Source organism: Chelonoidis abingdonii, chromosome 23 (assembly GCF_003597395.2).
Source record: "Chelonoidis abingdonii isolate Lonesome George chromosome 23, CheloAbing_2.0, whole genome shotgun sequence".
Taxonomy (NCBI): domain Eukaryota; kingdom Metazoa; phylum Chordata; order Testudines; family Testudinidae; genus Chelonoidis; species Chelonoidis abingdonii.
The window spans coordinates 4,034,461-4,051,855 of NC_133791.1; the positions used below are offsets into that span (position 1 = coordinate 4,034,461).

The 17,395-nt window shown below is 38.5% G+C and overlaps 1 protein-coding gene across 3 annotated transcripts in view; it reads right to left on the bottom strand.

Moving 5' to 3' along the window:
• Positions 1-17,395, bottom strand: part of PRDM16 (PR/SET domain 16) — a 421,860-nt gene that overhangs the window by 40,447 nt on the left and 364,018 nt on the right. For all 3 annotated transcript variants that reach the window (XM_032763751.2, XM_032763750.2, XM_032763749.2), the window contains exon 5: positions 4,821-4,923. In XM_032763751.2, coding sequence (XP_032619642.1) covers positions 4,821-4,923 — 103 coding nt within the window. The remainder of the gene's footprint in view (positions 1-4,820; positions 4,924-17,395) is intronic.

Sequence of the window (17,395 nt, forward strand, 5' to 3'; positions counted from 1 at the left end):
ATATCAGCATCACCTAGTCTTTGTTTCACAAGGCCCAAAAGTGCGTTTGGTGTAAATCAGGAGGACCACCTCTCGAGTCAATATAGTTACACCAACATAAGTGATGTCACAATCAGATCCAGGGTCTTTTAGTGCTTCCTTGTTTGTGATTCAAATATTAATCCTCCTCCCTAATTTTCAATACTGCCTAGTGTTATGTAATGAAACTAAACAATATCAATCATAAATAATAATTAACACTCACAGCACTCTGTACGTCAAATAATGTTAAGATATTAACTAAACAACTTGCTCTCACAGCACCTCTGCGAGGGAGGTCAGTAGTGCCATTCCCATTGGACACAGGAGGAAAATGAAACACTGAGAAGTGAAGTGATTTGCTGAAGATGAGACAAATGGATGATGAGAGGTGGGCACACAAAGAGAAGCAAATTAACATTTTCTAAAATGAAATTTTTATTCAAACATTTTTGATCCAATTTTGAAAAAAGGGGCAAAATTGGTGAAAATTTCACTTTTTCCCCTCCCTTTTCAAGTAGTTTAGATGGATAATAGAATATGGATCTGATTCTTCTCCGACTGTTGACATCAATGGCCAAAGTGCTCTTAGCCTCAGTGGAAGCTGGATTGGGCCCAGGGGCAGCTCTAGACATTTTGCCACCCCAAGCACGGAGGGTCTACTGGACCCGTGGCCTGCGGGAGGTCCACCGAAGCCGCGGGACCAGTGGACTCTCCGCAGGCAAGCCACCGAAGGCACACTGCCTGCTGCCCTAGCAGCAACCAGCAGAGCGCCCCCCCACGGCTTGCCGCCCCAGGCACGCGCTTGGAGCGCTGGTGCCTGGAGCCACCCCTGATGGGGCCCCTTTTCTAGTTTTAGGAGAAGAAACTATGTTTATTAGAGATCTTGAGAATTGAGCCAATATGTAAGTGACATGTTTTGTGTCACCGAGGAGGGAGAGCTGTAAACAGAAGCAAGAGAAGCTACCTAGATGTCATAGAAAGTTGACAAGGCAGTGGAAGCTGCAGCACTCGTTGTGTTTATTCTATCATCAAGAAATTGTTTCTTACAAAATAAAATCATGAATGGACCGAGTTATCAAATTACATTGTCACATTTGATGTGCTGTGATGGAATGATGTGATACAAGGAGTTTCCAGGTTAAATTTAAGACACCATCTGCACACAGCTATTGGCTAAATTATGCCTCTTCTGGGATAGCGCTGAACTAGGTGTCAGGATTGGTGCACTACCTGAACAGCATTTCCTTATCCTTGTCCCAGGCATAATGCATCCGGGGATGCTGGAACAGCCAGATGGGACTGTTGTTATAATATTGCAAGGAGCAGTCTGCACACCTTGTTTTGCAGCAAACGAATAGTTACAAACATTAGCGAGTTCAGCTTGCGGAGACCCTTGTGTATGGCTACAGGGAGAGAAACTGCAACACAGAGAAAGGCTAATCTCAGCATCTTGCAGGGGTGGATGCCAGGTCACAGAGGAAGCTCAGAACTAAACCCAGATCTCCTGACTCCCAGAGCTGTGCCTTTGTCACTACATCATCCCTCTACCTCCAGTTTATGGTATTTGGGTTCATTAAGGGTTTTTCCCCCTTTAAGCACAATACAGAAAAACAGTGCCCTTCAAAAACAGGTTCCTACTTCAACATCTTAGCAAAAAGAAAAAGAAAAATCCAACAACAACAAATTGCTGCCAGTGCTCAATGTCTTGTTTGTCAAATCTGCGGTTATATGCGTCTATCTTAAGTTCCATCAGTAACACTCAGGACAAAGCAGGAATGTAACAGAAAAATAAATCAGTGCCTAATAGCTTTCAGAGAAACCAAGGGGAACACAATTATGTGGCATCTACATGCTAATCTAACAGACTCAAGTCTCAAAGGAGTTCAAGAGCCCTACTCAAAATTCCTGCAGTGATAAGGGGTCTACTGCATTTGGCTGGGGTTTGGATAAAAGATTTTTATGATAATTATCTTTGTGTGGAACATTTTTGCATTTTCTTTCTTGTGCAATTCAGAGTTTAAATGGGGGGAGGGAGGGAGTGGGACAGGGGGAGGAAATCATTACCAAAGGTGGAAAAGTATTAAAAAGACAAATATTGGATGTTGGGCTATTACAATTTGAAAGCAATTAGCTGGCTAAAGCATGACACATTATTGGGAGGATGCAGATAAATGTTATATAATGACAACAATGGCGTATTATAGGGATCAAGGTGTTTTTGCTTGTTCAAATAAATGTCAATTAAAATCAAAAATGAAATCTCTGATGCAAAACAGATCATCCCACATTAAACAAAACAGCTTTGAGTTTTCTTCCTGATTTTGTGCCCCCCTCTACTTTTTTTTTTTTTTACCACCACAAATGATCAAAGCTATATTTAGTTTTTATGACATTACTTTGAGGAAGAAACTACTCACATCTCTGTCTTGCTCTCAAAAATAGCATTAGTAGTTCTGAGAGAACACTGCAAAAAATTATTCAGAAACATGAACCTGAATACTTCCGTTAATGTGTATCATTTGTGTTTTGACTCTTTTTTCATTCATTTTTTCAGAATGCCCTTAGCAAAAGAGGTTTTTGGTAGAACCACTCAATAAAACAGCAAACATCAAACAAATATTGCAGAATATTCACAGAAAGTGGAGTTTACGTTTATAATCCTAAATATTTTCATTAGAATTCTGAAATGAGGAGTTAAATTAATGTACCCATTAGAGAACAAAACCCAGCATGTGACCAGAATGTCCAACCAAAATATCTTAGTTTTCAAATATTGATTAGGTAAAGCAGTAGGCAAATAGCTCTTAGGCAACCCATAGGATGAAACAGGTTTGTATAAATCAGTCATCTAATAATAATGAACAAGTTTGCACCAATCATGAACCAATCTCACAGTCAATAACAGAAAAGACTGACTAAATTCAGCTGATTGTTCACTGGAGATCATTCACCCTTCCTCTCATATTAGTCTAACTTTCGTCGTCACCAAATTAGAGCCAAACTCAAAAGCACATTAAAATATATTAGTTCTTAGCACATCAACAGTGACTTTTGTCTGGGAAGCACAGAGCCCTTTACGTTTGCTTAGCTTTAGTTTCAGTGTTACACATGTGAGTTGCAAAGGATTTTTTTTAAAGAGGTGGGTTGTATTCTTTTTTGATTCTTTAAAGGAGGCTTACAAGATTATATTTTCAAATTAGTTGCCTGTGGTTTAGGTTTTTACTTTAGCAATACCAGAAATAGCATGTCTGGTCTCCCCTGTTTTTGCAGGGTGACCACTTCCATAACTCACTTCCAGCCATTGTATTGTGAGTTCTGTCACTTTAAAAGAAAGGAGGAGGGATATTGAATCTTTAATGAATACATCCTCTTACCAAAATGTTGATTTCTGTGTTAAATAAGTATTAATAAAACAAAATGGCACATAGGAACTTAGGAACTGTCAGACTGGGTCAGACCAAAGGCCCATCTGGCAGGTATCCTGTCTCTGACCATGGCCTAGCACCAGCGACTTCAGAAAAAGAATTCTGATATTCTTGCCACCTACATAAATAGCCAGTTTTTAAAAATTCTTCTAAAACCAAAGCCCAAGTTGTAAACAGTCTATTTCCCTTCCCCTTTCAAAAACTTCTCCATATCACTAGTTTTCCAATAGTCACAGAGTATTCCCCTGGAGATAAGACCTCTATTTCTAAGGAAATACAAGCAGAAACCCCTCTTCCCTCTCCCTTTGATCTGGAAAAATAATTTCAGTCCATCTTTAAACATCATAAAAAGGGGAAGATGGGGGGGAGGGGCAGGAGCAGAGGGAGGAGAAAGGAGATAAGCTCAGTTTTTTCCCTTTGCAAGTTACCTTTAATTTCACATAGCAAGTGTATGGCATAGTCAGAAACAGAACCCAGGAATCCTGACTCACATTTCCTTGCTGTATCTATTATGAAACACTCCTCCTCCGTGAAAGCATAATGATTCTTTAGATGTCCTGTGTGGTTACTGAACTTTAATAATTAGTATCAATGTATTTAGGGGGAAATGATTATGATAATATAAGAGCTAGATAAAAATGCTTAGCCCGTAGCTCTGCTCAATTCACAAATGCCTCTAAGCAATGTGCTCACCCGTTTGTGTCAGGCACCTTGACCTGCCATTCCAATATGCTGCCAACACACACACACATTGCTGGGCAACGTAGCAATGAAGATGTTAACTTTATTTGTGATTAATTCATGCAGCTTGTCACTCTAACTGTTCAGCTGAATGTCAGTTCATGTTGTGGAGCCATCCATAGCTGGGGATTGGTCCTGCTTTGAGCAGGAGGTTGGACTAGATGACCTGCTAAGGTCCCTTCCAATCCTGAGGTTCTATGATTCTACGATATTATAATAGCTCAATGGCTGTTCCAACTTTGCCTTGGTCACATTTGCCATGTGAGCTAAAGACACAGCGTGGTTTGCAAGTCTCATAATGGTTTGGCTCAGTTTTACTGCAAACCAACCACCACGATCACCCTGGGAATTCATGAGATGCCCCCTATAGTATTCAAAACCACAAAATTCCTTAACTTTATATATTAGTGTAGCTAGGCCTGTTTTTAAGTTAAAAAAGGGTTTTGCTCAGACTTCATTGACTAAGACAACCAACCTAGCCAGTGAGAAAAGGTATCATTATAAAACCTCAGAACAGGCTGCAGTTACGTAAGAGAACAGGCAACAGCGCAGGCTTCATTTCTTACAGGATGTGCTTTTGTTAGCACCTGTGTGCACCTCACAACTGGGGGTATCCAGTAATAAGAGCCTCACCTTCCAAACTAGGTGGTATGTTCCCAAGAGAATAGGCATCTTCCTTCATATACACCAGCAGTTCTTCTCCTGGCTCAATTTCTTTAATAACTTTATAATAGATCTGGGGATAGGAAAACAAAAAGGAGACAGACACGTTAAATATGCAAAGCAACATTTTATAATTTTATGCAATAACTCAAATGATTCTGGCTAAGAGGGGAGGCTGTCACTTGATTTGTTTGATAATTGCTACTGAGAGCTCTTTCTCTGCCTTTATTTATACTCTACATGTGTCAGAGTTTCATGCGGTTTGAATGATAAAGTAGTATTTACAGTAAGAGCCTCTCTTATCCAGATTACACAAAAAACTTCCTCCCCCTCCCCCTCCCACCTCAAGGTTACTGAACTGATATTTGTTATTGTAAATGGGAAATAACATTGACAGAGAACTAGTTTTGGTCCCTGCCTGTCAAAGTCAGAATCAGGCTGGTGCTCAGAGGTTCAATTCTTCAGCTGATCTAAATTAGCGTAGCTCCATGGACGTCAATGGAGCTACACCAATTTACACTGAGTATTTGGCCCTTCACAGTATCTCTTCACAAATCCCTGATGCCATTCTGTCCCTATTTAAAATATTGTCAGCCAAACTTGGTACTCTATAGGCCAAACATTTTGGAATTTGGTGAGTACAATACTGCACCTCTTAGATATCGGTCTTGCTGCACTGAAGCACCATCGGGGAACATAGATGGCATCCACTCAAGGGCACAGCCCACAAACAGTCCTATGCACCACTTAAGCCTCCACTTAAACTGCATAGCGCAGGGCTCAAATGGTCTGAAAGAACTTGTAGAGATCTCCTGCACTGGCGTGAGCTTTGACCACTTGTTCAGGTATAAGGCATAAACCTGAACAGAACCCTAGGGATACATTTATTTGAGAGGAATAGCAGTTGTTTTATTTATACAAGATGAACATTCATTGAATCCAAGAGACAAAAGACGATAATGCTGCAAGCAATACGTGTGCATCAACACATGGCAGGTACTATTTATTATGTACACGATGTCGTGTGCACTATTATTTCTTATGCACTATCCAAAAGTGCATTAGAGCCTTTACAGGACAAATAAGAAAAGCAGGATCCCAATAAGCTGACAGTCTATGGCCCTCCTTCTGCAAATCATTACATCTGAGCAGACACCTGCACCCATGCAGATTCCCATCAGTTTCACGCAATAACTGAGAGTAACAAACAACGAGGTGAGGAAGGGTGAAGGTTACAGTAATGAGATCACATCGTTACTTTTGGTATGTGCGCCTCAGGTTCCTTTACATTTATTTATTAATTGTATTTTACACACACACACACACACACACACATACACGTCCATATCCACACACTTCTTGTGGGCAACACAGGAAAGAGTTTTTAGGAGCAAGTTGACAGAGGGAGGATGGAGCCCCAGTAATCAAAGTTTGGGGCTCACCTAACAAAAGCCACAGCAAAGACAAAAGCACAGAAAGGGGAGTGTTAGCAGGAACCTAATGGTGCGGTTGAGCTGGTGTTGCTGGCAAAGCAGAGGGGGAATACGCCAGGAGAAAAGGTTCAAGAAGCTGTGAACCTGGGATTTGTGGCCAAGAAGGCTTCCAATTTTCCAAAGAGTTTGCCGGACTTTGCCCTATTCTAATAGCAATACCCTGAGAATTCAATGGATATTAGCTATTAACCTTAGAAGTCAATTGCAAGGTTTTGTTAGCACTGGGCAATCCTTTCAGTGAGGGTGAATAAATACCATGATGTTTTACATAAAAGGCTCGTAAGAATTTTCTTTTTTCAAGTTAATCAATGACAAGTCTCCTTCCCTCACCTCCCATGCAATTTCCTTTCCTGAGTATAAGCTAGATTTTATTCAACACTTTCATAGTTCACTGATTTAGTAACAATAACTCAATCTCTGCCAATCCACCATTTCAGTAGGAAATGAACATACAGAATTCCTATAAGTCTAGTGTGTACTGATCAATATCTCTAGGATAAATATTTATTCACAAAGTCTCTTTCATTTCTCCATACAGACACTGCGATACACAAGAATGGCCAAATTCCCAGAAGTTCTGAGCATCTGCAACCCTAGCTGCAGGAGCGGCACCAGGGTTTTTGGCGCCCTAGGCGGGGGTCCTTCCGCACTCCCGGTCATTGGCGGCAATTCTGTGGCGGGGGGTGTCCTTCCATGCTCCTGGTCTTTGGGGCCTTCGGCGACGGGTCCCGGAGTGAGTGAAGGACCCGCCGCAGAATTGCCGCCGCCGACCCAGAGCGCGGAAGGATCCCCCGCTGCTGAATTGCCGCCGAGGGCAGCAAAATGCCACCCTCCCAAATCCTGGCGCCCCAGGCGACCATCTAGGTCGCCTAAATGGAAGCGCCGGCCCTGCCTAGTTGTATTCAGTGAGAACTCAGTACCTCATGTGAGTTGGGCCTTCATTGTTTCAAGATCTGATCATGCCAAAATTTACATAAATTACTATTTTTACTCCCATAAGGAGTCTCACTGAGTTCAGTGGGGTAAAATTGAATTTAGTTACTCATCTGATTTTTTAACCCAGAATGAATCCTTAGTGAGATCAAAAAATCTCAGGTGCATAAATTAATTAATATTCCATATTACAGATGAACACAATAGATGCTGTAAAACCAACAAGGCATCCTTGTGGCACCTTAGAGACTAACAAATTTATTTAGGCATAAGCTTTCATGGGATATAACCCACTTCATCAGATGTATGGAGTGGAAAATACAGCAGACAGGTATAAATATACAGCACATGAAAAGATGGGAGTTGCCTTACCAAGTGTGGGGGAGGGAGGGGCTCAGTGCTAATGAGGCCAATTCAGTTAGGGTGGATGTGGCCCATTCCCATGCACCCGATGAAGTGGGTTCTAGCCCACGAAAGCTTATGCCCAAATAAATTTGTTAGTCTCTAAGGTGCCACAAGGTTTTATTGATACAGGCTAACATAGCTATCCCTCTGAAACAGACATGGTTGTTTACCATATGCCAGTAAACTAGCTCAAGTACTAGATTATTTATTAACAACATATATAGTTTAGGAGTTTATGCAGGGGTGTGATCCTGGGAGTAATTACATTTAGGGGGAAATAATATCTTGTTTATATTTTGTCTACTGTTCCTCTTTTCTGTTTCCTTGTTATTTTAATTTGATACAATCTAAGGACTGCATTGAAATATAACCATCTTACATTGCACATTCAGGACCTGGTTATCCTGAAGCAAAAAAAATTTTGTCTGAGGAAAGAATTGGCCCAATGTGTCACCATCACCTATCAACTTACACTATGATTCATATTTTTTATCCTGCTAAAGAAAGAGAACAAACTGTAAAAATGTATTTACTAAATACATAACTTTTAGTTTATTGTTACTAAGGCTGTTGATTAATCGCAGTTAACTCATGTGATTAACTAAAAAAAATCGCTATTAAAAAAATTAATTGCGATTAATCATACTGTTAAACAATAGAATACCAAATGAAATTTATTAAATATTTTTGAGTGTTTCTCTACATTTTCAAATACATTGATTTCTATTACAATACAAAGTGTACAGTGCTCACTTTATTTTATTTTTATTACAAATATTTTCACTGTAAAAAATGATAAAAGAAATAGTGTGGCTGAAGTAGGACTGAGTGGACTTGTAGGCTCGGAAGTGTTACATTGTTTTATTTTTAAATGCAGTTATTTTTTGTAGATAATTCTACATTTGTAAGTTCAACTTTCATGATGAAGAGATTGCATGATAATATTTGTATTAGGTGAATTGAAAAATACTATTTCTTTTGTTTTTTACAGTGTGAATATTTGAAATAAAAATATAAAGTGAGCACTGTACCCTTTGTATTCTGTGTTGTAGTTGAAATCAATATATTTGAAAATGTAGAAAACATCCCAAAATATTTAAATAAATGGTACTCTATTATTATTTAACAGTGAGACTAATCATGATTAAGTTTTTTAGTCACTTGTCAGCCCTAATCATTACTATTCAGTAAGATATCCTCACACATTATCTGCCGTAATAAGTAGCATTCAGGGATATAGCTTTGATTCAATACATTTTGATTATTCAATTAACATTACATATGTCTTTGTTGAAAAATATATCTGGCTGGTTTAAACACAAGTGAGAAAGAGAAGACAATTACTTTTCTTATTTTAGTGACTTTAACAGCACTAATTTTCTTCAGACAACACACCTAGTAGTTTAGTTGTGTGTGTGTGTGTGGGGGGGGGTCATTATTATGCCTTCCAAGTTGTTCCATTAGGGGGCAATCTTTACCAACTAAAATAATAGCTTGTAGATAAATACCAAAAGCTACAGGCACACTCTCTTAACCCCTGCCTTGCACTGCAACTCTCACTGCTTTTCATTTAACAGTTGTTTAAAGGCCATCTCGTCCAAACCTCCTCCTACCAATTTAGGACTATGCAGACCAAATATGCAAGCAACATCTACCATAAACCAAACTTGGAAATAAAAGACCTAAATACTGTTTGACATGATTACCTTAAACATTATGATCAGTTTCAAGACACTAAGCATATGAAAACAAGGAACTGAATGAAAACAAAAGTGCCAACAATAACATGAAAAGAAAAAGAGTCCAGTATAGACAAGAAGTTAAAGAAGAAATAAGAAATTAAACGTCTAACCTGTTTTCTCTGAGTAAGGTGCGTCAATTCAGAGACTTGAGTTAAGTTTAAAGCTTTCCAATAAGGTACCCCAGTATCAGTGGAGCTGGTGACAAAAGCCATCCTCTATACTTAAAAGAGAGGCAGCTGGTATTTCAGGCCTTGTGACAGCTTATGCACTAAAAGGACCATCCTGGCTACTGCATCATCATTCTGTGCATCTCTCTTACAGAGGGATTTCTTTAGTGATCCTTTCTCGATTATCTAAACTCAAGTCTGAGACACTCCCCCTAATCTTATCAGTGAGGACTGTTCTCTCTGGAGACCCTCCCTACATTATGCATGTAATAGAGACTACAACATTGCTGCAAATCAAAGGAAAAGGAAGTTTGGGTTATACAGCCAGCAGTCTAAGTTTCAAACAGGCAGAGGATTTTATTTTCACAGCTCTTTCTTCATTAAAAGGCCTGAGATTAAAAAAAACGTTATTTGAATTGCAAGACAAATCCCGATTATAGAGATCAACTAATACAGAATAAATCAGGGGCAGGCAAAAATAAAAACCAATTTCCATTATTGCTAAATACATTTAAGACAATTTATTTGATTTCCCCAATTGTCTCTATTTGTGCTCCTTTATTTTAAAAACTAACTTCAGCCAGAGATTAATTCAAGCATTAATATCATGTTCACAGCAGATCAATGAGTTCTAACACAAAAGCTGTTTTAAGTTCTGTTGTTTAACTTGGAATTTTTATCAATAACATGGACATGATATCAAATAGCAAAGGGGAAAAATAAAATCCGTCTGAAATTGACTTGTATCCCATTCTTGCATTTTCCAGATTTAGCTTGTTTTGAATCATTGCAAACTTCTTAACAAAATTTCACTGCTTGGATTGCAACTAACTGCTTCCCATATCTACAATTGCTCTGATCCTCCAAGTCAATGGGATGGTGTATGGGCTCAGGGGGTCAGCCTATGCAGAGCTACTTGCAGGATCAGGGCCTCTCGCTGTAAAGTGCGCTGAGATCCTCAAACTAAAGGCTCTATAGCCGTGAAACACATTCTTATTTTTTAAAAATATATAATGTTGAGATGTGAACATATCTCTGGGAGACTATGCTTAATCGTTAGATACAAACCACAAATATTTGCATTCTGAGTAGACTCCAAAGAAAAACTACAGTTGATACGGAGTGTTACTTTTTTCAAAAAAGGCTTTTCTTCATTTTCACATCATGCTTATTTCTTTGCTGTCTCATGCAACAGACTCGATGAGCCAAATACTGAACATCTTGCTCAGTTTTCAGATCAGTCATTATTCAGGCAAGACTCCCAATGAGCTCAATGGGAGTTTTGCCAGAGTAAGAATTGTCAGAGGAAAGACCTTGCGTTAGTCCCAGTAGGGTCAAAATTGATAATTTAGTGCCACTTACTCACATCTATGTCAGTGAACCAAGAAAAATTCTGAAACCCAAGATACCTACTAATGAGTATACCTCTCTGAGCCAATAATCCAAAACCAACCCAATACTGACAAAAAAAGCAAAATCTTCAGGAATATCTAGTCCACAGATGCTCTGTTTTGTACATAGATATAAACAGCAGATGTTCTAAAATCATGAGTGAAATCCAGGCCCCAGTGAAGTCAATACTTAAACACTCATTTCTTTCACTGGGGCCAGGATTTCACCCCGTATCTTCAAAACTGTAATAATCAATGGCTCCCATTAAATCTATTTCAATATATCATTAGCATCATGTTTGTCCCCTTCCATATGTTTTCAAAATCAAAAAGCAGCTGAGGTAAACAGTAACAATCAAGAAATGTAAAAATATAAGACAGATTAATTACTCTGAAAAAGGTTAGAATCTGCAGGAGTTACGTTCATTTTATCATATTCTTCACTCTAATAATTAACTTCATCTTGCAATTGTGCTACTGAAATTCTGAATTAATTAAAACTACTGCTGTGTTTAAAATCCTTTCCCTTTTGTTTGCTATGAACTGAAACAGATTAAATAGTACATAAAAAGATCATATTTTTTAAATAATTGGTATTTTCTATTTTCATCAAAGTCCTATTAATTTTCTTTTTCATTTTTCTTACATCAGAAGATGTCACCATTAAAATTTTAAACACCAAACAAGTATTAATGGCCAGCTAATGATATTTAGCCAGAGAAGAAGATACAAAATATAGTTTTAGTGCAATGCTCTCCCAGAGACTTGAAAATGTTACACTCCTGTTTGCAGTTCTTGATTTTGCTAAGGATTCCTCACTGGCTAAATATGGATTATTAATAAAAAGAGACAAATCTATGTTCTATGGGGCCCGAACCACAGCCCAAAGGAAAGACTCCCCTTGACTTCAATGGGCTTTTAGACCAGGCATTTTTATGAGATCTTTTTATTTTTTCCTCTTAAAAACTGTGTTTCTCGAGCTGTTTCTAAGGATGATAGCCTGGTGTTGGGGATATCTAGGAGGAACTTAGCGCTGAGTATCATACAACATTTTGCAGCATATTAAAAACCACTTAGTACAATTACTGATTACGCAGAATTCTAAGTCCCATCTTATTAACACTACATCATAGTGTAGTCAAAGACTGTACATCTTTTCTATGAAAAGAGTGTTCGTGAAACAGACAGACATTTAAAAACAATGCGGTAATTGTCTAACTGTTTTCAATATCCATGCAATAGACAAAGATGAAACATGTGGAGTGAACAAAGTACGTCTGAGTACTACCTCATTATTCAAGTATCTTTCATTAGAAACAGCATTGTTTACCTGTTGCACGAGTGATGGCTGCTATTTATTTAAGCTTCAGCGTGGTGGCATTTTTCTACTTTTAAGAAAGGCACACATCACAGAACTGAGAAAACAGCTGCAGTGTTCAGCCAAAGATCAAAAAGCGCACCCACTAATTGCATCAGCGTGAAACAGAAGTGATGTACACAGTTTGAGACAATTTAAACAGAGAATTACTGCTGTAGTTTTTCTCTCTCTTGCAAGTAGTTAGCTATATTAGAAATTATGTGACCAACACTAAAAGTATTTCTAAGCGCTGTTGATCTAAAGATGCAGTCAGATGTATGTATACTACACCACTCCAGTGTGTTTTTGCTTATCAGTATTGGGTAAGTACTTCAGGACTTTGCCCATATTGGGATGGTGTATTTTGCTTTTGCTTGGGTGTATATTAGCCCTGTAAGAATTAGCTTCAAAAAAATCATGCTAAAATTTATATTTGGATAATTGGTTTAAAAATGGAACTGGAGGATAAAATGTTACAACTAGTGTCTTTGAAGAAGAGCAACAATTTACTTTAGAAGTGAAGAAAATGTTCAGCAATCCACATCCTGCTCTTAGTCACATGTCTGTAAATCCAGAATAATTCTACTGGCATTACTGGAGCTGTTCCTGCTTCACATGGGTGCCGAGATGACAGACCTCAGTCCGATGTATGCACAAATAAGAGTGAAAAGGACCACGTCCCAATGTAAACGTCTTATTTTTGTCTGGATAGCAAATGGTTTTGATTAAAAGCTTGCCCTGGCTTTCATCAGCACCATGATGTTTAGTTATTTTGTGGGTAATCTTTTATTACAGAGCTTTTGTTTTCTTTACATGTTTAAATAAAAAAGATTAATCTTTGCATGCCTACTGAATGGGTGTGGTCAAACTTTTCTCCATCGAGCCTGAGTTCCAGTCTATAGACAGAATGTGCACCATGCTGTACACAAGGAATTAACATTCACTTGTTTGTTGGGCAGAAATTGAAAACGTTCATTCACTTCGAAAAGTCACATTCTGCTTGATGGTTTAGGGCTTGAGCCTATTAAGTTCTGAGCCATGTAAACTCTCAAGAGATGGATACTGACGGTGCTCAGGACCTTGCAGAATCACACCCCAGAGAATTATTCACAGTTTATACTGCATAAGAAAGAAGTGTGACCTCAGCTCTGATAATCTGATAAATGTATAACACCTGATAACGGGGAGGATTAATGTCAGCAAACCACTATGGCCCCAACCCTACAAATATATATGCATATGAGCAATGCTGCTCACATGCATAGAATTCCCCATGAGCATAAGTATTGCAAGATCAAACCTTATCTGAATGTTAATTACTATTTTATTTACACTGAATTCTAATAAGTGTCAGCAAAAAAAGGCAGAGTGAAGAGTGAAATATGATTTTCCCCATCAGTATAAATGAGGTTCTAACTATAGAGGCTTTAACTAGCCACAATGTAATTTAAAAGTCTAGAGGGTCTCTTCATTATTTTGCTCCTTATTACCCTAATGGTTCTGATGGGTAGGATTAGAAATTCCTAAACCTGGATTTTGTTGTCTAGTGAGACTACAGTGACTAGGAACCTTAAATTGGCTAAAGTTCAAAATATAAAATGTTCTTCTCAGCCAAAAGACGACTTTGGCTAGTTGCCATGATTTGACCCTACTCCTGTTCAATTCAGTGGGAGCAGGAATTGGCTTATACTATAGATACTTTCACATTAACTGAGATTGATATTTCAGCCCTGAGAGGTAGATTTGTGATTTTTTTTTCTTTTGTGTTACTTCTTCATTTCATATTCCTGTTTTTTCCCCCCCTAACATTAAAACAACTCCAGGTGCAAATCCTAGACCCATCTGTATGCATTGAAACTCTTCAGGCCAGACTATCCACTAGCAATTGTGCAAAACAGAGTCACATGTAGATAATGGCAATAGTTTGAATTTTTCCAAGAAAAGAAAATTGTGTTTGCATTTTGTTTTTAAGGTGGTGTGGAGAAGGGAATGGGGGAAAATAATAATATTAATCCAGCATGGACATGCTTACTGGTATTCCCCCCACGTAAATGTTAAAATTGATGATAATAATGATAATAAAGCCTACAAGGATTTCAATGAGCTGCTGATTATCCCAAATATTGTAAGGCCTATTGCTGCCCACAGATGTCATAATGAGCTGCTTGAGAAAAAAATACATCCTGACCTCGATGTTGTTATGCCTATGATTTTTTCACATAAGTGTCTGAGACTTCTGGTTATCAATCACCATTGTCTGCTGCACTTTGTACACTGGATCTTTTTATTCCTACCAGCTGGCTTGACCTAAAAGTCTTCATTGCTTCAGGAAAGAGACTGGAGGAAGAAAACACTTTGAAATGCCTACCATCTAGTTACATTCTGGGGCCTTTTTATTTCCCTCTTCTTGAATAACCATTTTGCTATCTTTTTTGATGTATGTTTTAGTGAATTTATAATAAAGCAAATACACAGGAAATGGCAAGAATGTAACAGAAGGCAGAGAAACCAGGTCTGGTGTGAGTGCAATACAGAAGTTCTTTCTAATCAGACTGCTACATAAATTGAAACTGTGCACAACCAAGAAGCTCCAGATGAAGGAAAAGAAATGCAATTAATTGGTCTTAAAATCAAATGTGATACCAATAATCATTTAGCCCTCTAGCTGTTGGCAAAATATATACATGTTGCTCTCAATCAAACCATTAACCTGGCATGCTTAGAAAAGGCCAGTAATCTAAAGGTTAATATTTCAAACAGAAAAAAAAAATGTACATTAACATCAAATTGTCATATTTCTACTTTCTTTTATTTAGTCTAAAATATCTTTACAAGGAGCCTGAACTTGGAAGGTCCTTATCGTGTTCCAGTGATTCCCCTCGGTTGTTTGTATTTATTACAGTGGCTACACTGGTTAATTCAAAAACTGCAAATGGCTTTTTCAAATTCCGGTAAAGGACCTTTTCGGCAACAGCAGGTGTTAAAGAAGTAGAGTTGCTTGAAGAGACTGCTGGGCGCAACTACATTTCTTAAGGCAGGGAGTGAATACGACTAACTGGAGATGGGGCTAGTCAGGTATAAGGCGGTGCCAGAAGGTATTAGACTGTGTATCCAATTGCACTGGAGCTGCTGAATCTATTGGGAGTCCCAAAGACATGACTTAGTGTAATAGGCTGTGGGATGCACTAAAAGGAAATCAGGCCATTTGTAGCCTGCCTGGAGACCTGTATAATCTGCACAGAATGAAGGACTGTAAAGGTCTAGGTTATAGGTAAGGGGAAACATAATGGCTCCTATGATATTTATCCTGTCACTCTCTGAAACTGAGATATGGAATTCAGCTCCATGTGCTATAAAATGCATAGAAGATAGAGCAGCTTTTGATGTGAGGCATGGAGTCAAGGATAAATGTCAGGCTCTTGGTTATAAGGGTCCTTGTTTCAAGAGGGTCCGTGATGAATAGTGGATGGGCATCACAGCAATCAGGAGTTCATTTTATATATGCAACCGAAGTTCAGATGCTTTTATCCAAAAGCTCATCCAGATCATGTTGGTCTAGGAATCAGGCTACAAATATTGAAGTATTTTGGCTTTCCCATTTCCACTCATCTCCAAAGTCAAGCTCTGTAGGAGCCTGTTATAATATGAATGAGAAAAAGTTTATGGAAATATTTCAAACTTCATCAAGTTTGGATTTGGACTGGGTCAAGCGTTGTGTGAAAAGTTCAGGTCAATTCTCATTTTATATGAACGGGTGTGCCCATCTCTATGTCAGACTCAGAGAAATATTTTGGCTTCCATTTCTACTAAAGAGATGCCTGTAATGTCTTCCTTAGTAACATGCATGTTAGAAATACATTCTCCATCATGGTTCAGCCTCCAAATGCCTATTGACAATTCTAGTAGTTGTAATATTAGTATTGAACTTCTCATTGAGATGGGCCTGAATCAACACCCTGAACCTGAACTTTACTCAATCTGAAGTCTTATAAATCCCCAGATCTAATTGTTCCTCGTGTACCCATTTCAATTTTTTAATCTTCCCAGCGCTTTTCAAAAAACTAGCCAATTAATCCTTGCAACACTCTGTCATCTGTCTAGGAGGGAAGATGACTGAGCTTCTGGGAATATCATTATAAAAATTATATTAATTCTTTGTAAATCTCCTCCCCAAGGACAGCGTGCTACAGACATCTCCACAACATGCCTATTAGGTTTCTATTCCTCTCTCAACAGTCTCCGAAACGATTCCCCCCACCCTCACTTAAATACAGACAAAAATTTAGCTCACAGCTTGGGAGCAGACTTTCTATCTATCACTGTCAGTGTACAGCATGCACTTTCTACTGTTCGAACTGCGATGAACTACCAGCATTGACCTCCATTCATTCATTTATTTTTTAATCAAGAGAATTCAGGTTTCAGCTTGCTGTCAATGCTTTGCAGTTTTCCTCTACTAGAAAAGAGATGGGTAGGCCAGGAGATTCCCACCATTCCAATGTCCTGAAAAAGATCAGAGCTGCTGAATGGACATCCCACTCAGCCACTTGGATTCAGCCAAAGTGCTGGTGTTCTACAAATCTTGCTAAATTATTGTGACTCTGGATTGGAGTATATAAGCTCCTGTCTTGGATTCCAAAAAAACCTGGAGATAAGCTGCTGATTGTAATTAAGTTCCTCTTGCAGCATTTGCAGAAAAAGTGGAAAGAAAAATGTGTGTCATTTTCTTGAGTCTCACACAAAGAAGAGATAACATCCCTGTGAAGGCTCTATTACCAACACTCTCCAAGTCTGAATGGTGCCAGAGAAGGATAAAAATAAACAAAAGAAAACTGCAACCATTGAAATTGGAAACATGATGTCTAGGAAACAAAATGGCTCCAGCCTCATTTCCCCATCATTGCCATGTTGTCCTACATCGTGCAACCTTGTGGACAAATTTTTAAATTGAATAAATTCTATTCAAGTTCCAGTGTAATAGCAATCTGCTACCAGAGACAGTCACTTCAGGAACAAACAAGTCCCCTTAAAAACTCTTACAAATTGATTCCTCTGGG